At 36.7% G+C, this 22,491-nt stretch overlaps 1 protein-coding gene across 3 annotated transcripts; it reads left to right on the top strand.

Annotated features, from left to right (window-relative positions):
- The first annotated feature begins 1,265 nt into the window (after positions 1-1,265).
- Positions 1,266-22,491, top strand: LOC128793016 (prostatic acid phosphatase-like). Of its 3 annotated transcripts, none has more exons than XM_053951969.1 (12): positions 1,266-1,379; positions 7,230-7,325; positions 9,284-9,370; positions 9,770-9,922; positions 12,435-12,533; positions 13,337-13,441; positions 14,475-14,607; positions 15,995-16,077; positions 17,778-17,884; positions 18,449-18,618; positions 19,407-19,532; positions 20,690-22,491. In XM_053951969.1, exons 1-11 carry the CDS (start codon positions 1,266-1,268, stop codon positions 19,523-19,525), a joined length of 1,266 nt encoding a protein of 421 aa, XP_053807944.1. In that variant the 3' UTR covers positions 19,526-19,532; positions 20,690-22,491. The 3 variants fall into 3 exon arrangements, with proteins under 3 accessions (XP_053807944.1, XP_053807937.1, XP_053807950.1); XM_053951975.1 differs by adding an exon at positions 3,705-3,877 and having other exon boundaries at positions 1,301-1,379; positions 19,407-22,491; XM_053951962.1 differs by having other exon boundaries at positions 19,407-22,491.

Below are 22,491 nucleotides of genomic sequence, written 5' to 3' on the forward strand. Positions count from 1 at the left end.
AATCACACCAGGAGAGATCAAAAAGGAGGGTGGGGACGTAACAGTGGAGGAAGAAAGAAGTCCAACTGCTGAAAACTGGGAATGGACTGAGAAGACAGACAGGAAAGTTTGGGAGCTGTCATACTTCTCCCATCCGGTCCCATCCATCAGACAATGTGGATACATAAGGACATTCACACAACTCAGAGGAGAGGATACCTGAGGCTTAGTGGGATTTAGGGCCTTAAAGATGTAATTTCTGGTAAATGGTGAAGCACCTGTTGTAGAAAATGCTGCTGCAAAGAGCTCAGCAGAAGACCCTGAGACAGGTTTGGGCACAGTAGGAATGGAATGACAATCACAAAGGACCTAAGGTTTTAGCATTTAAATAACTCATAGATCTCTGCAAACTAATTTGTTACTCAAAAAGTGTTTATGAAATCAAGTCTACAGGTATTATTCTTCATTATTTTATAGAGAGGAAGTCAGCAGAGACAAGCTGAGCTATCTTCTCAAAGCCACTGAGATACTGTCAGAAAGAGTGCTTTTAATCAGTAATAATAAAAATGTGAGATCCAGGACTTGTTCACAAGAAATTTCTTAAAGACTTCAGGCCAAAAAAGATCTTGACATGAGCAGTTCCAAAGGGGAAGTATAGGAATACTCCAAGGGAAAAGAAAAATAACACACACAAATTGAAGAGCAAATAACTGCCCAGCAAGGATCTTAAAGAAGATATTTGTCACAAAATTTATTCAAGTATTTTATCTGAGGGACTGGCAATTTTAACCCACATGAAATGTTGTTTTAAATAATTTTTCTGATTTTACAATGACAATGTGGAAGAGGGAAAAAAAGAGGAGAAGGAAGCTGAAAAGTGGGCTAGCTGAGCAGCAAAGAGAAACAGTATTGCCTGGCTCATGGTTCATCCTCGTGGCTATAGTTTGGAAAAATTTCAGGCACGGAAAAGTCAAAACAGAACAGGTAGGTTGAAACATTAGCAATGCTTAGCAATTCCTTTGTATTTTAACTTCATCCTCACACTCCAAAAGAGAAAAATATTACAGGAAAAAAAGGAACTGAATTATGATTTGATTAAAAAGAATGTAAACAGTAATTTGAAAACAAAGGGCGATGCAATTTGTTGCGTAGTCACACAACATTCCTCTTGGATTTGAAATGCACCAGCGGCAGTTCCACCCCTTCTGGAGGTACAGCCTGACGTCTTGCAGTTCAGACTGAGCAGCTGCTGGAGCTACAAAGTCTTTCCTTCCTCTTCTGTCAGGATGGGTGTGATACGGCTTCCCAGCTTGTCTAGGATCCTGTGTTTTTCTTTTCACATTATTCTCATTCTGCTTCAACAGACTACTGCAGCACGAGAACTGAAGTTTGTGGTTGTAGTAAGTAGATTTGTTCTCTGTTTTGTTGTGGGGAATACAGGGACAGAATTACATATCTGTTGAATCAGACAAGGTGTACAGTTTCTTTGCTTGTCTTCAAACTTAGAAATAAGTACTGCTGCCCTTCTGCTGACTGAGTTTAAAGACCTCACATAAAGAAAGATAAAAATGTCTCTAGTTATTACAATTTTCATCTCCTAAACTCCTAATTATTTCATCTCCTAATTTCATCTCCAAATTTTCATCTCCTAATCTCCTAATTATTATTTCAAGATAACTGACTTTGTGGTAGATGCATAGTGCAGAGCAGTTAAGAGATGCAAAGTCCACATTTATCTATTCTTCCTTAGTTTAGTTGACACTCCAATGCATAGTGTGAGAGCTGGTGATTATGGACTACCTCTTCTATGCTTGGAAGCTGAAGCTTATCATGTAACAGAAGTTACCACACATAAACACACAAAATAATTTTTTTCCATTTCACAATAACTGAATTGTCACAGCAGTAGACTGAGAAACTAAATAGGCATTTTTAAGTGGAGATTTGAGAGACATGTTGTATTAACTTCAGTTAGGCTGAAAACAGAGTGTAATAATTATTTTGCTGGGCCATTTCTTATTTTATAGTAGCTAAACACTACTTCAATGTCACTTTCCCAAATACCTCTAGAAAAAGAGACATTAATTCAATGTAACACTTTGGATTATGAAGGTTGAGCCATGGTCCTTTTCATTCTTTTTTAAAATAAAAGTATAATAATAAAGAATAGTTAGTCCAAAGGAATTTTCTGTACAAAGTTGAGGGGATTGGAATGAACTTTTATAAACCGGCAATTGAAGATCTTCTTCAGCCTTTCTCTACTTGAGACATTATGTGTGCATACAGGTACAAGACAGAAGTACTGTGTTCAAAACATATCTTCTGACTCTAGAAAAGTAGATAAAGTACTTAATGTATAGCTACATTGGGTGCATTGTGCATGCACGGCTTGGAGGAAGGCCAGAGTGCACAGGAAAAACCAGTTCCTACTCCTGCTGAGACACCACACATAGCAGGGGCCTGACGCTAATTCCAGTAACATTCTGTATATAGAAATATACTTACATGGTTTTTCAATGGTAACAGGGAGAACTGGATGAAATCAGGTAGACAGCAAGCCTTGGAGCATTAACTCCTTGAAAGGAATGAGATTTTTATTGAATTGCTGTTATTGTGTTTTGACAAGCAATGGTTTTGCAGAAAGTTACTGGAAATGTTTACCATTATGGAGAGAGAGGCTTCTTATCCAAAATCATCTGCTTACCATAACTGTGCAGCCACCTAGCAAAAAAAAAAAAAAAAAACCAAAACCAAAAAAAACAAGCTAGGGTAGCTTGTCACAATAACCATTAAATAGTAGGTAAATTTCATTTAAGATGTCTTCCTTTTAATCCTGTTACTTTTGCTTAGGCTGACCAATCACATAAAACGTTACAACAGATTAAATCTTACTACAATATACATCTTTTTTTCTCAAGGCATGGTTTATATATGCTCTATTGAATTTTGCCTTTTGAACTCACTGATTGAATTTTCACAGAAACAGAATTGCTAGTATAAATGTATAGCACAGGAATTGACCCCAGAATATATCACTGATATAATGGGATATAATGAGGGTATTGCTACAGCCAAGGTAAATCTGAAAGGCACCTTTCTGACATACTTTAATTGCCATTGTCCAGCTGTCCTGTAAGTTACTATGTTTTCACCTGGGAGTATTACTGCAGTGTGAAAAATGTCATAATGACTTTTTAAAACTTTCTTAGCAGAACTGCACAATATAAAATACACCTGCAGGGGTGAAGAAACACAGATAAATGTTTGCTTTTTCTCACTTCTAGAATTGTGCTGTGCCTGGGAAGGTGTCTCCCTCTCTCCTCACAGCTTCCAACTTTGTGCTGATTCTGTGCATTTTGATTATTGGCCACAAGCCCTGTTCCCTGAAAAGCTCTAATTCAAGCCTATTTGTCAAAATGCTTTTTAAATTTCTTTGCTTATATGCAAACATTAGCTTTTATCATAAGTCTTGTGCAATGAATTTAAGATTAAAGGCAGAATTTAAATTTAAAAACATAAACTTTAAATTTAAATAAAGAAGAAAATATGTAGGACAATCAGGCACCCAAGTTGAAATGAAGTACTGATTTATTGCCTCTGTTTAAAGAAGTTCCAACCTGGACCTTCTGCCTCTACACACACACACATTTCACCTGTCATATATACAAAGAGGTGTGGTTTCTGAGGCATTGCAGGTTCATCATGTTTTTCTTCTTGTAACTCAGGATAGGAAGCGTTGACTGAGCATGTTACCTCTGAGTGTGATTTCTCAAATCAAGCCAAGCCATCTGAAACCTTGACTAAACATGCTGGGTATTTCTACATCTGGTTTCCCTGAACTGGCAGCATGATGGTTTCACTTCACTTTTGTTCCTTCCTTCCTACTGCTGGCTTCAAAGTAAGAGATATTTTTGTTTAAAGTTAAATCTGTCAATAAAAGTGTCTGCAAGAGGCTCACTGTTACTCAGAGACAGATACTTCACTGTAATTCATGGCATTTCTAAATGAAGATGTTATATATATATATACATGAGTATGCTACACATGCCATATTCTCAGTGCAGCCTCTCCCCTGCATCAGTTTGTCTCCAATATGACTTTTTCACCTGACAACAATGGAAGCAAATGCTGGCCAAAGTCTGAGTCATGTGACCATTTTCATATGAAGTGATCATGCCCACAAAGTTACCAAGAGTGAATTAATGAACCCAGACACAATCTGAAATAAGATTCAAGCTTTATCAGAGTGGAAGGAGGGGGCAATGAATTTGGTAATTATTCATCTACTGCTTTTGAGAACTGAGGTGAAGCACTTCAAAAGGAGTGCCGAAATTAATATACCAAACAGATCTGCTTTGCTCTTCTTGTGTACATTCCCCTTACCATCCCTTCCTTCTTGATTTCTGGTGTCTTTTCACTTTTTATGATGCTTCCTTGCTCCTCTTTTCTCATTCTGCCATGTTCTGTGCCTCCTGAAAGGTCAGGAAGGCAATCTGTAGGCCAGGAGTAATAAATGCTGCAGCACACATTTTTAAAAATTAATTTGAAGAATCAACTCATTTTTAACAAAGTAGACATTACAAGTGTTGAGAAACACATACTGATGAGTAAGGTCTGTAGGGATACTTTCTTTCCCTATCAGATGTTCTAATGAAAAACATAGTTTGAAATTTTAGAAAAAATCTCCTAAGAAGCAACTGTGAGTGAACAAGTTAGTCTTTCAGGTTAAGTGGTTGTTCATATGGTGTTTCATTTGCAGCTGAAGCAAGGTCATTTTCAGAAGTAGCAAGGAGGTTTGAGCACATACAAACCAGTTGGCTAAGAAGCTTTGTCCTTCAATTCCTAAAAATGGAGTTCTGCTTTTTTAAGTGTTTCTTCCCTTCTTGCTGCTTCCAGTTTAGTGTTCATATCATATTTATGTGACACTGCGCAATGAAGGTGGAGAAATATGAACAAGGAGCTCAAGTATGAATTATTTCCTATTTTGTGTGGACTTAAAGAAACTAGGCTTCTTTTTAGAAGAGCACACCTCCACTCCTTGAATTTCTTAAGGTTACAAAGAAATAAAATATTTTACTTTATATCTCCTGCTCATATATTCATTATCTCTTTTGATCTTGATATTTTTGCACACTAACCTCTATTCAGATAAAATGCTACTCTGTTCTGGCTTATTGGAAGCTGTTAGGGGTTGACTGTTGAGACAGTGACCGTTGTGACATGCTCAGGGTTATGTTGTACATCGAACATAAAATATCACAAACCAGTATTTAAAATCTAAAACGTTGTCAGTAATTTTTCTCTAATTAAAAGGGCATATTTTTGGCCAAGTGTTGATCTATTGTTAAGTATTGCCTAAAATATACATAAAAATTAGTAATTTAAACATGTCAGTTAGTTTGAACAATTGTCAATTCCCAAAAAAATGCTTTTCTGTGAAGCTGGATAATTTAACAAGAGAGGATGCAGCTATGTTGTAATTGGGAATTTAACCTTCATTCTTGACACAGGTACCAGCTTGTCCAGAAAAACTAATGAATCCTATCTGACACCTATGTACATCAGCATAAGGAAATGAGCAGTAGTACAAAAGTCCTTCTCACTCATTTTTCTTGCACTCAACTGAACCAGCCACCAGACAATCTAGGTCTTTACTTAGTCTCCTGTTCACTATAGGTGCATGGAGAAATTGTTATAAAGAACCAACTGAGATTCCAAATCATAAGAAAATAGATTCAAATAGGATTTAAAAAATGCACAGATAATGAAAAAAACCCCAAACAACAAACTCGATGATGAAGGTGAAAAGCCTCCTTGATTTGTTGCAAAATATTCATTTTAGGTTGGCCACATAGTGAAATTCAACTAGCAAAACAAAAAGCATAATAAGCAGTCTTCTACATGTTCTAATGGTAATTTATACTCTAGCAAACTTTGTTGTCTATTGTAGAAAGCGAACAGAGGGAGAAATCCAATTATATTTGCCTTTAATGGAGAGCATTTTCCATCTCTGAAGTACCTGCTCTAGCACAGGTTCCTGTGCACTAGGCTGATGGAAAGGGTGTGTGTTGTAATTAAAAGATTAAGTCACACTGCTGGTGTTTACTTTGAAAAATATATAAACATGAAAAAACACCTCCCAGTGGGAGTGGCAAACTAACTAGTGAGTACAACCCTCTCTGATGTCTGGGCAAGAATGATGTGGCTTAATGAGGCAATGGAGAGTATTAATTATAAACAAGTTATGTACCACTGAGGTATTAGGGCATAAATGTCATTTTATTAACAAATATACCAGGATGCTGCATAGTCATTTTATTGTGCTAAGTCGGGAATGAAGTTGGTGATGGGAACATTGATAAGCAAAGGTAACTTTTCCAATAATTTGGGTCAGCATCCTGGAAGTTTGTCTGGAGCCCTGTGAATTTGTATTCCAGCATTTCATTTCATATGAAACTTCTGTGGGTTTAATTTTTATAAGCTCACACAGCATGTGTTTGGAGGGGATAATTCAGTTTTTCAGAACCATTTAATCTAGGGCTGTAATTTCCTTTGTATGCTGGAATAAAAATGCAAAAAGGTTCATTTAATTTTTCTGATTAAAAATCATATGCATCACGCTAATACTCACCGTGCTGGAGTGTCCAGGATAGGAAAGCAACTAAACTTCACTCCCACTGAATTTGATAGATGTAAAAGTATTAATAAAGTAAGTATTAATTAAGCTAACAATGTAAATGCTTATATTCTTCCATCTGTATATTTTAGGATGATTGAGAAACTGATCATAAGATCCATATATATATAGAATTACTTTAAAAGATACTGCTATGAAAAAACAGTTACCAAAAAATTTCAAGTGTCTATGACAAAGTAATTAAATACGAATCTAAGCACATCAGTAACTGGTTTAATATTCAGAAGTACTGAGTTTCCAAAATTCAGTCATATTTCCTGTCTAGATGCCTAGCTATGAACACAGTCCCAGCATTAACATTTTGGGTGATTAATTTAATGTCCTAGGAGGAAGAATCATCAGGCTTATGCCCACTTAATTCCTATATAATTATACATAATCTTGATTTTAAAGAATGTATTCACATCCTACTTGATCAGGTTTCTGCAGACTCTCCAATACTTTCAATTGAAAAATGACATTGGAAGTATAATGCATGCTTGACTTCTAGCTAGATAAGAAAGTTGCATTAAGAGTGATGAACTAAAGTGGTTTTTATTGCTTACATTGTCAGCTTTTCCGACACGGTGACCGATCACCAATTGTTAACTTTCCAACTGATCTACACAAAGAAAGCGAATGGCCCCAGGGATTTGGACAGCTCACCAAGGTATGTTGACTTTCTTAGAAGAACTTAAAAATGCTACTAAAAGAGGAAGTGGGAAGATATTTTTTGTGTGTGTGTCTCAAAAGCATTAGCAAATCCCAGGTGCTGATAGTGGCTATTAGCAAATACCAATACCAGTAACTCATAAACATTTTTGCAATGTTATTCATTTAGCTATTATTAAATTGAAATCTTGTTCATCATAGCTTTATAATTACCTTCCTAAAAGCAGCAACTTCTTGATAGTGTGTCTGCTTTCAAACAAATGGCAAGTTTATACACTGCACTGTTAACATTGATGAAGTTCTAATGACCGTTAAGTACTGAGTTCTGTGACAGGGCAAAGACATGACACCTGCCCACCAAGTCAAGTGACAAGTCCACATCTCATCATTGGACTGACAACCAACAATTCACAAAACAAGAGAAGACTTGCAGGAGAAGGTTGCTTCTGGGGACAATGTGTCTTCTAACAAGGACACTCACAGTCCAGAGTTTCATTAGGATGCACAGAAGATACTTGTTGCTCGGGCATTTTAACATCAAGCCTTAGGTCTTTGACTGTATTTGACATATGAAGCTCTGGAGCAAAAGAAAACCAATGCATTTCCTAATAACATTTTGTCATGGTGCAGAAGTATGCAGCAGAGATAGTTCAGTGTTTAATGTTTGAAGGGGGCTTGAAAGATCTGTAAAATTCACACACTGAAACAATGCATTACTATCTTATTACTATCTTATGTACTAGGATGTTCCTGCTTTGGTATTGACTTTTTTGAGAGCTTTTTGCTATTTTGCTATCTTTTTAGCAACAGTAGTAAGAATGTACTTCTCGACAGGTAGAAGCTAAAAAGTTCAGCTCAGGCTTTAGAAATAACAGAAAAGACAGTGTGCAACGTAAGACAACAGCAGGCACATCAAGGCAAAGAGGGAAGAATGCTACTTAAGGCATGAAATATAAGCTACAAATTTATAAGGCTGAACAAATAACAGAGCAATGACAATGATAAATACTAGGCTGTCAATCATCCTCAGCTGTCACTAAATGACATACATTATCAAGGACAATGTTGATTGGTGTCTACAGATCTACAGATCTGTGGAAATAGTATTTGTATAGAATCAGGGGCATTGCCTTTCTGTAGCAGATGTTGCAATCTTAGCCATTTCAGAACATATAATTTCTTCATAGACATAAGTGAACATTTCTATTAAAAATTCTAGATCACCTGCAACATACACAGTTGCTCTGGTTTTGGCTGAGAGCTGGTATGGGGCTCTGTTTTGTATTTGCACTGAAAATGGTGCTGATAATGCAGGGAAGTTTTTGTTACTCCTGAGCAGGGCTTACACAGATTCAAGGGCTTTTCTGCTTCTTGTACTACCCTGAGTTTGTTTAAATGTGCACAAGAAGGAGGGAGGGGACACAGCTGGGACAGCAAGTCTCCACTGACCAAAGAGATTTGCTGTACCATATGATGCCATGCTCAGCATATAAAACTGGGTGGAGAAAGAGGAAGGGGCAGACATTCATCTTGATGTAGTTTGTTTTCCCAAGTAACTGGGATGGAGCCCTGCTTTCCTGGAGGCTTAACATCTTCCTATCCATGGGAAGTGGTGAATACATTCCTTGTTCTGCTTTGCTGGCATGTGTGGCTTTTGCTTTTCATATCAAACGGTCTTCAAGCCCTGGAGTTTTCCCACTTTTACTGTTCTGATCCTCTCCCCAGTTTCACCAGGCGTGAGTGAGCGAGCAGTTGTGTGGTGTTCAGTTGCCAGCTAGGGTTAAACCACAATAACAGTACATTATACAAACAGTTAATGATCACAATGATCACTTAAAAGCTGATTGCTGAACACACACACAGAAAAAAAAAAAAAAAAAAAAAAAAAGAGAGACTTTTACATTAAAAGTCTTGAGTTACCTTAATCTACTAGTCACCCATATGCTTGCCTTACAGACTGGAATGCAGCAGCTATTTGAACTTGGACAGTACATGAGGAAACGATATTCCAGCTTCTTGAACAGCACATACAACCGGAAAGAGGTACAGAGTAGATCTATCAGCACCAGGTTTCTCTGGCATAGCAGAACTATTGACTTATAAAAGCACATTTTCATACTCATTTCAATCACATCCCCATGTCTACATGTATCAATGTCCCTCTGAATCTCAAAAGATAGAAAATATCCTTCTTTGAAATAATGTTTTCTTATTCTTTCAGTTCAGTCTGAGGGTTAGATTCCAAATTAAAAGATGCCTTGGAAATTCCATTTGTGAAAGTGCAATAGGGCCCCGGAAAGCTGAGTTATGGTTTCACTGTTTTGACTTTATGCAAAAATATAAAACTGAAAACAAAATGTCAGTACTGACAAGTTGGGTAAAATTTCCCTAATATTTTATAGTTTCCATTTTGTCTTTAATTCTTTGTCATTCTATTTTCAGTTTTACATCCAAAGTACAGATTATGATCGCACCATTATGAGTGCCCAATCATATCTTTCTGGCCTCTTTCCACCAACTAGCAGCCAAATTTGGAACCCTGAGCTTCTCTGGCAACCCATTCCAGTCCACATTTTTCAAAAAACAGCAGAGCAGGTGAGTACTGGCTAGAAGCATTCTATAAAGTCTTACTCTTTCACAGAAGCAAAAGAACAGAAAAAAGGAAAATAGCTAAAAAGCATTTTTTAAGCTTTTTGAGTTCAATATAATAGAAAATATCAAATGCAGCTACTGGCTGACAAGTATGTCATAGGTCAACTCTAATAGCTACATGAAAATCCTCCTTCCATAGTTGCAGAATACCTGAATTATCACACACACAACCATTTTCTCCAAGGTTATTTCTCCTGACCAAAACACTTTTGGACAATATTCTAGGGAAGTTGCCCTAAATCTTTACAGAAAACAAGTGCTTTTCTAAACACCACTCAACTAGGCAGATCACCACTCAACCCTTTGGCAAGTTTTTTCCATAGTTTATTCAAGGAATTGAATTTCTACCAGCCACTCTAATGACCTCAAAATTATTACCTTCGTATTCTGGTAGCACTTAGGCATTCTAATTACAGACAAGAGCTCTTTTATGCTCAGTGCTATAGAAACATTTAATGAAACTCTAGCACTTCTCTCGCAGATCGTAAGAGTAGACCTACATGAATAATAGGACCTGTAGAAGTTTTACTTCATGTAGCTCTCTCTGACTGGCTCAGGTTTTGATTTTCATTTCACTTACTCCTGTTCCAAGGACTGTGTAAAGGAACAGTGTGGCCAACAAGGATAAAAAGCTTGTGAGTGTAATAACAGAAAGCCTCATTTACTTCTGGCTTTGAGGACAGACTTTAAGAAAATTTGTACAAACCCCCATTACATAACTGCCTGTCACCAACATCAGAGGATGGACTCACTCATTAGGGGGCTGCCACACCTCTCTCTCTTTGATGTTGCTCCATTCTTGGAGACCATGCTTGAAAACAGGTACAGAGAGAAAGGGTTCCCACAAACTGGATTAGGCAAGTGTGATTCAGCCAGAAGCTTAACCCTGTTCCTAAGCAGAAAAGCATTGTTATTTAAATACGAGACACCAGAGGAAGTCCTTTCACCAGAAGACAAAAAAAAACCATCAAAGTGGTTAGAGTTCTGGCCATATAATACCTCAAAGCCCTTAGGAGAATCACAGTGCAATGAAATAACCTGTTTGAGGAAGGCAAGCTCATTTGTAGGAGTCTCTAGTGCCTCATCACTTCTGTGGCTGCTTCAGGAGTGAGTATTAATGCTTCTCTCAAACACACCTCTGCAGCAACACAAAATGCCTTCTATAATGCAAAGCACTTGGAAAAAACACACTGTTCTCTTGTTAAACCAAGCAGATGTTTGAAGGTATTTTCAAGCCTCAAGCAACACAAAGTGGGAAATTGAAGCCAGGTACAGTCCTGTAAAAAAAACATAATTACAGTTTATTTTTAAGCCATTGAGTCTATCAAGATTTGACAGGCAACAGTACTGAGTACTGCTTAATGAAGCCAAAGGGAGTGGCTTAATTAATAACACCTAGAGAGGGATAATTAAGACATACAGCAAGAGAAATATTTGTTATTGTGCAATTAAACAACATTCCCCAGTTTCATATTGTAACTTTGAGCTTTCATCCTCCAGTGTGCTGCTGTTACAGAAAAATTGCACCCTTGGAAATCTATCCAAGTGAAAGTGGGCTAGGGTCAGTTGGTGGCTGCTGCCAGTGTCCCACTGGAAACATGGTGGAAGTGCAGTCTGTTAATGTTAGAGGATAATACTTGTGCTGAGTCAAAAATGCTCTAGTGATGTGACAGAAAGTGCTGATCCAGCACAAGCTTGTTTTGCTCACCATGGCTTTTCACTGACATGTTATGCTGTATCAGGGATCATTTGTCTTTCTGCAATTGATATAAACCATATTTGCCAGAGCTCAGGGTTTGAAGGATGCATGTATTTACATGTTGTTCAGATCAAATATGTACTATCATGTAACCTCATAATGCACGCACTTGGAGTAATTAAAAGTGAACCATTTCCCTAAAGAAGAGCAGAGCCCTTAGGCCCCTAGCTTTTTGATATTTCAGGAGAACAATTTGTCACTCTTGTTTCAAGTTCTATTAAGTGGTACTTAAAATGCTTAACATAATCCACTGGATATCTCCTAAGAGATGAGACCTGGATGTGTAGATGGAGAGGTAATTCAGGTTCCAGTACCAGGTGGAGTTAAGTTACATCTGGGGAAATGCAGAAAATGAGAGGGAAATTGTAGCTTTTTAAAATTTCTGATCATGGACCCTGACCCATTGCTCAAAGCAATCCCTTGACAGATACGTGCCATTTCTTTTTGCCAAAATCAGTTAAATTGAGGGAAATCAATCTATCACAGAAACAAATAGCCATTGAAAAGTCAAGTTACCACAGTCTATCACCTATGTCAACTGAATTCATGATTAAAGTACCGAAAAAATTATTCAGTAGGTCTAGCACAACTATGAATCTGTCTAAAAAATATTACACCATTAATCTCAGCAACAGAAAAAACAGAGGGGTGTTGATAATTTTAGAACTATTCTAACTTTTTCTTTTCATGTTTCAGAGGTTGAACTTTCCTCTGCCCAACTGTCCTCGTTTTGATGAGCTTCAGCATGAAACACAAACATCAAAAGAATTTCAAAGTAGAATACAACCATATATGGTAAGAGAAAAAAACCCCAAACAAACAAAAATCCAAACAAACCCAAGATGTGAGAAAAAGGAAGGTAACTAAGTTGTAGAAGTTATAGAATTGCATTTTTTTCCTCTTGTTAAAATGCAACAACAAATTGAAAAAAATTAAATCCCTGTTTAGGTTATGTCAGCATTGGGTCAGAGATGACACAAAGTCAGATCAGAAGGCAAAGTAGCAAAAGCCCCAACTTTACTGAAACCACTTATTTTAAACACTGGTCCGATATAGGTGGACCTGATTGGTCATTTGATCAATACATTTCACATGATAGGCTAATTAAGAAGACATCCATTTGTAAACAACCTTATGGGCAAAACAGCTTATTACAAAACACCAGGTGCAGATTGTTTAGAATTCTTTCTCTTCAGCTCCCTAGAGTTTCCCAGACCGATTAATGGGAAAGCTTATCTAGCTTTCTCTCTCTCTGACCAGACTATTGCACCCACAAGGCTAGATATTAGAGAAAGGTTCTTCACCCAGAGGGTGGTCAGGCATTGAACAGACTCCCCAGGGAAGTGGTCACAGCACCAGCCTGACAGAGTTCAAGAAGCATTTGAACAATGACCTCAGGCACATGGTGCGATTCTTAGGAATGTCACGTGCAGGGGCAGGAGTTGGACTCAATGATCATTACAGGTCCCTTCAAACTCAGCTTATTCTGTGATTCTGTGAAAATTCTGTGGAAAAGGCTGCATGTTAGTGAATCTATCTGCATGCATGTTCCATATGTATTGAGCATTTGTGGTTTACTCTTCACATTTTCTCCACAGGATTTTTTACAAACAATGGCAGTTAACACAGGGCTTGAACTAAATCACCTTAAAATACTGGACAATTTCCAGCTCTGGAATACATATGATACTCTACATTGTGAGGTAATAATAAATCAATAGATGCCGTGGAGGAATACAATTCCAGCTTTGGGCTTCAATTAAACCATGGCAATGTGTTTTCACAGGAATGAGTTGTATTGTCTCCTACATTTATTTTTCTTTTTTTTTTTTTTTTTTTTTTTTGGTTTTTTTTTTTTTGGTTTTTGTTTGTTTGTTTAATTTGAATCTAAGTTATATTTTAGTGCTTTGGTAAAAGATAACTGAAAAACATCGTCTATAAGCTTGGGAGACTGTCACTTCCATTTTGTGTTTGAAGAACTGTTACCATTCCCATTATTCCCTTTTTCCCCTTCCCAATATGCTGTTCCCAATAAAATTACTCAGCATGATGGCTATAATAGATTTGTGACTTTTTACAGAGAAATTAAATTATTAGCTTTAAACTATTGTCAGGTAAACATCAAAATACTTAAAATTTTGAACACAAGAGATCATGAAAGATCTATCAGTTAAAAATTTTTGAGACAGTGATTGCTATCAGTTAAAAAAAGCCCAAAAGCCCAAGCATGGGATAATTTGACCCGAGTCACTACCAGCAGTGCATGAAGGATTTTGAACATATCCTCTACAAACTGAGGTAATTAAACATGATAAGACACTCTCACTGTTATGTGACTGGAGAATGACACTTGTCTCTAGTTACCCAGTGATAGAACTGGACAACTGTATGGAAGGCAGAAAAAAATTAGATATTTATAACCTGAAGACCCAGAGAAAGGAAGAGAAGAAGACATATGTCTGCAATATTTCCCACCAAAAACATGTACAGCAAGAACACATTATATCTACAAGGAATCTCCTTCATTCAAGTGCTTTTGCTCTGCCCATTCACTCACTTCAGGCCAATCCCCATTCCCACAAAATGTGTTTCAGTGCATGTTCTGGAGTAAAACCATACTGTGCAGAGAATTGCAGGACAGCCTCAGAAAGTCTAAATTAAGTAGTGTGAGGGTAGATGATAGGATGATGGAAACCAGTGAATTATAAACATTCTTTTGTTTTCCTTTGTCACTAGGGTATTCACAATTACACTCTCCCTGTATGGGCCACTGAAGATGTAATCAACAAGATGGAAAAACTGGCAGAATTGTCCTTACTCTCATTATTTGGGGTTTATAAAACAGAAGAGAAATCACGACTACAAGGAGGTAAATAAAAAATTCCATAGCTCTAAGAAAGGAGGAGATAATTCAACATCCTGTCACTTTACTGATGCAAAATTATTCAAACAAACCCTTGATTTGAAACTATTGATATTGGATGCCATATTAAGTATTCAAATATGTGCTGAACATTGGCACTTGCATGGATAAAATACTGCAACAAGGTGTAAAAATTAATAACTTCAGGTTTTCCAGATCTTTTAAGGGATTAGGACTTTTTAGAAATATTATAGAAAACGAAGGGAATAAATCAGGTCCTCATGGTTATGGTCATACTTACCTTATAGTAGGTTAGATTAAATTGTTTCTCCAACATTTCTTCTAATTGTTTACTGTAGCTTTTTCCCCTTTGATGTACTGGTTATACATTGTGTCAAAACACTGGCAACACATTTGTAGCTCTGTAAGTGATATAAAGCTGCTCCAAAACAGTCTGATCAGAATAGAAGCTGAGAGATTCCAGTAATGTCTATACTGCAAGAACTACAAGAACTGGGAACTACTGCTTAGCTCCAAAACTGGGGCATATAGACTGTGCTGCACATTCTGACACTACTTCAGGACACAACCCTGAAATTTATCATATGATCCCCAGGTATCCATGAGCAGGAAATCCAAACAATTGAGTTTGAATATTTGCAGGCTGGAACATTTGAAGCTAGGCTTTCTAATGCACCTACTCTGCAGCCTAGATCTAGGTAAAGAATTATTAGCAGATCCATCACCTAGGCATACACATCACTGGATCAAATATATAGTAATTACAGGCTCCAATCGGCAGTAAATCCTATTAGCTGGCAGATGCCCATATCACATGGTCAGGACTATTTAATGTTCATTGGCAAACCAGTTACATCCTCTTTCCTTACAATGATATAAACTGTGCTTCAGGGAATTTCTGCTGCCCTTAACCATTGGCTTTAGAATACCTTTGGGCTGGAGAAGAAGTACAAAAGATCTTTGGAAAAGACAAAGAATCAATAATGTGTAACATGTTGGAAGTAAATAGTTAAAATATTTCTTTGGCATGTAGAGAGGAAGAGACCAGCACAGTTGTCATTATTCCAACACTACAAAAAAACCAAAAAAGAATGGAGAGATCTCAGCATAACAGAACTGGAAGTGTCATTACCACCAGTTCTCAGGATGGTTCTAGATGATTTCCTGTGAATCCTGCCTCTTCACTTGACCTGGATGATGAATCAGGGCCTCTGTAATATCTTCTCTGTAGTTACAAAATTGTAGTAAACTAAAAAATGAGTACGAGGCCTGAGTAGATGTGTTACATTTGATCCTCACAATATTTTCTTTTTTATTTCCATTCAAACATTATACCTTCATTTTCCACTTCCTTTTCCCCCATCTTTTTAAGGTGTCCTTGTGAATATTATTTTAAACAGTATTAAACAAGCTGCCAGTTCTTCAAAACCAACAAAAATGGAGGTCTACTCTGCAGTGAGTATTTTCATCTTTCATAAATCTTGCTTTAATTTTACCAGTAAAGAAAGTTAAATGAAAGAATAATATACTACAGTTTAATTCAGCTAACAAGCTAAACACCAATCAGTACAAGAACGAAGTATAGGCATGGATCTCACCTCAGTTTTAGTTAAACTATATTTGGCAAAGAAAACAATATATTTTATCATTCATTATTCCTACAACCTAATGGTGCAGTTTCTATTAGTTGCATCTTTGCTGAAGTGCTCCAAAGATACTGGCACATAGCAGAACTTCAGCTGTGCTCCAAACCTCTCCTCTCTGGGTTGTTTTTTATTACTACTATTATTATTTTATTTATTTTAGAGGGTGAAGAGGGCCACTTTCATCAGGCCAAGATCTGCTTAGCTCATTCATTATTCTGTCTCTAAAAAGGGCCAAAAGCAGGGATGAATGTGAGAATAAAGCCAGCAGAGAGCAATAAAACCTTCCAGCAATCTGTGTCTTATGGACTGCCTGAAACAGACTTTGTCCCTGTGTTTAGTATCTCTTGACAGTCTGTCTTCCATCAACTTGCCCAATTACTTTTTTAATTAATTTATACTTTTGGAGTCTGCAACATCCTGTGACAATGACTTGTGTGTTAAAGAAAAAAAGTACTTCCTCTTTTAGTTACATTTTCTGGGTCTCTAATGAATTTACTATTTTCTGTCACTACTCTTCCATATTTCCTTTTCCAAGACAGAGTCCTATCCTATTTAATCTTTTCTCCTATAGAAACTACTTGATACCTCAAATCTTTGTCACTGTCCTTCCTACATTATGTCCTTCCTTCTAGTACTATCATGTTCTTTTTGAAGAGGAAAGAGCAGTACATCCACATTTTTCACTTCTGCTTTAATACCCTGAGTTCAAGTATACTGCTATTTTTGAAACTGATCAGCCTATAAAATTCCAGAACCTGAATAATAATTAAACCATAGCTGCTAGACTATAATATAAATAGGCCTAGCATATATATATATACATACCTAAAGATGCTTGCAAAATTTATACTCCAAAGTGTTTGGACTTCCTGCCTTCAGCTCCTTTTGCTATGATCCCTGCAAAAACAGGGATAACGGGTATATGAAGAAACTATATGTGGGTGGGTAATAGATCCCATAAAAATCGACGCCAAGCTGAGATTTCGTTGTATGAGTCCAAATAGAAGGGACAATAGAAAAAATTCTGAAATGGAAGAAAGGAGAATAGTCTTTGCACACAGCTATTTGTTTGGTATACTACCTGTACTTGTACCTTCACTTGAAATGCCCTAGATGATAATACTGTACACTGCCTTAATCTGACCTTGGAGCAAAAGACACTACTGAAGGAAGGAAATGAGAAAATGGACTGAAAACTAGATTTATTACTCAAACCATATCTTGCTTTCCCTCAGTATCTGTCTCCAAAATCCTGCCAGATGGTGTAAGACACATACTGCAGTAACTCTTTGGAAATGCCTCCTGCTCTCTGTAGTAATCAGTTAACATGCTTTTCCCAATGGTGAATATACTGAACGCATTTTTATGTATTCGGTATATACAAATTTACACAGGTTTTCTTTTATCTTGATTTCCACTCCCTCTCTACTCTTGTCTCGTAACTCTGGATGAATGCTAGTTGACTTAATTGACTGTAAAGGATGGAAATTATTTTTTTTTCTCCAATAGCATGACACCACAGTTGGGGCCCTCCAGATTGCTCTCAATATTTTCAATGGAAAACTGCCACCATATGCTGCTTGCCAGTTTTTTGAACTCTACCAAGAAAGCAATGGGCAAGTATCTCATTGATGCAAGAAAGAGTGTTTAGAATTTGCTACCCTCTTCCCCAAAACCATTTTCTCTCAAATATTGTGAGAAGATACAATTTTGATTTAAATAGATACTTCACTAACAGCCCATAGGTGCAAGGTCATATTAAAACTAGGGAAAATTACATTTTCCGGATGTGCATGTATGCTTTGAAAGAAAAGAAGAGGTAAAACAAGCCTTATGAGAGGGAAGAAAATGGTAAAATAAATTTTCCTGATTCTTCAGATGATAGCACGAACATTTCCAAGACATAACTCCCACAGTAAGCCCATTGGCTTAGAAGAGCCCAGTGCTGGTGCCACTCAAGGAGCCTGCAGGAAGACCTTTTCAGCTGATTGTTGATCTGTGCAGTTAAATAACCAGCTTTGGCAAAGTGGGCTTTGCAGATGTCTTTCACAAAGCCTCCACTCTTGGAGAACAGCTTCTAGAGTAGGATGTTAGAGCCTGTTTCCAACATGCTGTCTCAAAGTAGGAAACCTTCTATTTAAGAACCCTTTTTAAAAAAACTTTTCAATGTTGTTAATCAGGCAATATAGCATCGAAATGCATTATCGGAACGACACTTCAAAGGATCCTTATCTCCTCACTTTGCCAGGGTGCACCTCTTCTTGTCCACTTGAGAAGTTTGCTGAACTAGTTTCTCCTGTGATTACAGAAAACTGGTCAAAAGAATGTGGGAAGAAAGACAAAATGAAAGGTAGTGTAACAGTATTTTCTACATAAGACATGGAGGCAGATATTTTATCAGTGGCTTCAAACTTTGTACCTTTCACACAATCAATAGATTTCCCTTTAAGTCTGGGCCAGATTTATTATGGACAAGGAATGTCAGTAGAAGTTAAATTAGCATATTCACAAAAGGTGCTGCCTAAAGGCCATGGTCAAAACTAGATCTCCACTTGTTGAAGACATATAAGAGAAGTATGGATGTAGGTGTTATACAAGGGTCCTGTTTACGTTGGATACATCAGACTTTCTGCAAATGCAAAGCAAAAATAGCTTGCAAATGCATGGTAAGATTTGTGCACCTGTATTTCTGCAGTTGTACTGACTGCAGCTAATCCATGATTTAGTAACAGCTGAGAGCTGATAACCTCTTCCTGCCTGAATATTATTTCTGGGAGGGAGAAGAAGAGCAAGGCAATACACGTTACTTTTCAATAGTCCCATTATTTCCCCTATCTTGCATGTATTCACCATTTTGCTGATCCCTGATGAAACTATTTTTCTTTTTTCATTAACTACGCATAGGCCCTCCTGCCCCATGGAAACATGGAAGTAAGATTTACCTATGCACAGGAAGCAATCTATAAATTTCTAGTATTGAAGTATATGTTCTTATGTTGCATATGTCAGTAAATGTGATCTTGCCATAAATATTTCCATTGTACATATATGTAATTAGACTGTTAGCTTTGCATATAAAATGGTATACATACATGTCTTTCATTCACTCCCTTTTCATTTATTTTTTGTTCTTCACAGATATTTTTATCGGATTTAATGTTGCAGTTGGCTTGTTGTCCATTTTTAACCTTGTACTGCTCTACCTCCTTTATCATTATGGACGCTGCAGGAGCAGAAACAACTACCAAGATATTTAAAACCGAGGTAAAGAAGTGAAAGCAAGAACAGCTAGACATCAAGGAATACTTGAAGTTGCTGATATCCATCAGTTTGCTGTGGTCAAAATAATCTCCAAAGCATATTCAATAAATCTGAACAACTGAGGTATCTGTGGCCTAGATCCTAAAATTCTACACATCTGCAGTGATAAATACTGTAGAAATACATTATTTTAGGAACTACTGGATGGATGGAATTATTCCAATTTATATTTTTATTCTACTACTACTATTAATCAATTTTACATTAACCAGTGGGGTGAAGGAATGCCTATGCTTTTTTTTTATACTGCCTATTACCATTTAGCCCTCTGCTGCTCAACAAGTCTTTCTTCAAAACTGCATTCTGTAATATTTGCCTTACTTCCTATAAATTGCTATTTTGTTGATGCACAGGAAAATAGTTTTAGTGAGCAGAAGTTGCAATTACTGTATGAAAAAGACTTATACTAACATTTGGACATACTGTTCCTGTACATATTAATGCAAATTTATGCATGAGTTTTGACCTTGGCCTTCAGCTAATAATGGTCTTTAGCCTGCTCTTTAAAGCAGTTACATCTCTATAGCTCTTACTGAAATTAGTAGAACTGGGATAATCTCTGTCACATATCCAGGCATTAAGGAAGATGCTTAGTGCAACAGCATCTTGGTCAGTGTCTGTAACTTCAGCAATAAGTATATATATTAATAAGTAAATAAATTAAAATAATAAGTAAATATATTAAAATCTATTTTCTGTTGCTACACTGTTTTCCTATTTTTCTGAGCTCCCAGTCATGAATGATCCTTTGCTCTGCATTTCTTTGAGCCACTCTTAGAAGAATTCCTCAAGCTATCACTCTCCTCATTATCTTTTATTTTAAATCACAGTAACTCCTATAACTCCTTGCTCCGTTCACAATCCTATATGTTAGCAAGATGTACAGTAAATGTAAAAAAACGATTCTGCTTTTTGTATGTTGATCTCTTCTGTGCAACATATTTTGTTTAGATTGTGAGCTTCTAATGTCAGGGAATGTGTTTCTGTAACTGCTCTTGAGTGTCACAAACTATATGCATAATAAGAACTAATATTGCTGTATAAAATGGTACTTATTGTCATATGCTTCAAGACTGAATCAAGACTTTTTCATCCTGTAGTCCTGCAGATGTTACTGTGAATTACAATACCTTGGAGAAGTCTGTTGAAAAATCAAGACAACCATACAAACAGGTGGCAGCAGCAGGGTCAGCCCAACAGATATAATGTGCTGAAGCGAATGTGTCCTGCTGAGATTCAGAAAGAGAGAAAGCTGAGGGATGGAGCTTCTTAACTCAGACATAGCATCACAGCAATGTGAATACATTGCTTCTGGACTGACTTTCACTCACATTCTGTGGGTTGCAACATGGAGACCAGAAGCCTCAGTAAGATATCATTGAGACAGTGATCTAGAGATCAGCCCTCAATATTACAGCTGAAAAGTGATATAATTTTATATAGTGATATTAAATATCATATATTAAATAGCATAAGTCAGAGTAACAAATGCTTGTGGGAATATAGCACATTCCAAACATTGCATTTCTTGTAATAACTTCAGCTACTGAAGTGTCCAGCTTTTGAAAATTATTTCTCACTCAGTAAAAAGCTTTTAGTAGTATCCATGACATTTCCATTTCATCTATTTTAGGAAATATCATAATCAAGTGGTGGATTTGAATCTCCCATGTTCAGGATTTTTATTGTATAACAGGTTGATGCAAAGCTGTCAAAAAGATGAAAGGCTGTTCCTAAATCAGATGGTTTAGATGTACAAGCTTCAGACTGTAACTAGTCATTTTGATCCCCATGCAAAAACTTGAAGGAATATTGCAGCAACTGTAAAGCAACTCTAGGAAACAAGCCTGAGTTGGCTTGGTTACTATTAGAAGTGTACTCGTGGTGGGGAAAAGTTCAGAACAAACTGCAAATCTCATCCTGGCTCCTGTATGTGCATACATACATACATATATATATATATATATATATATATATACAGTCAGTGGTTACCTGATACTGACTTCTACGTTACCACAGCCATAATGCTGCTGGAACTCACTTAAGGACAAATTATGTTTTTTATTAGAGGAAGTCAGATGCTTGACAAATGAAGATGTATCGACTGATAAAGCACAGTAAGAACCAGTTTTGAAATATTAGAAAATTAGTCAATTGCACTCCTCAAGAAGCAGAATGGGACATGTTTTTCCAAGACTGCTTCTAACAAAAAGAAGTAGATTCAGACAGAAAGTAAAATGTGAAGTGTCTGAGACATCTTTTATGGTTTATGCTGCCCAAGCTTAAACTGTAACAATGAATTTCAAAAGATAAGGCAATTCTTACTGCAGCAGGAGCTGTCAGGAAGGAGTTTTATTGTAGGGACACCTTTCTGTTAACAGATAGTCATACTTGAAAAAGCATATGCACTTTTAGAAAGAATCCAGTGAGCACAGGTTACAGAGAATGTAATGACAGGTTCAGATGATTTAACTTCAGAATTAATGAGGGTATATTAAAGATGTAATAACTTAGTAAAGTAGGCCCTGAATCTCTCTTATACGAAAGATGTTTGTCTTGCTGTGTTTAAATCAAGTAAAATTTCTCCAGTAGAGTAAAAGGTTGTACATGTAGACAAGTTTAAAGCTTTTTTTTATTTTTTCAGCCATATTTACAATTTGCTTAGTATAATCTGCAGACTGTTTGTGATTAGAAAATATCTTGTCTCCAAGAAACTTGTGGCACTGCAATAAAGTACTTGAAAGAAACAATTCAACATTTGCCATTTTATCTTATTGAAAAACAATGTACCTCTAGAATTTCCAAACAATAGTAAATGTTCAGATTTGTTGCTTCTGTAAGAACAGATTTTAAAGCACTTCTGCTTTGGTATGAATAAAGTTGATGGCATGGAGTTCTTCAA

This window comes from Vidua chalybeata, chromosome 1 (genome assembly GCF_026979565.1).
Source record: "Vidua chalybeata isolate OUT-0048 chromosome 1, bVidCha1 merged haplotype, whole genome shotgun sequence".
NCBI lineage: Eukaryota > Metazoa > Chordata > Aves > Passeriformes > Viduidae > Vidua > Vidua chalybeata.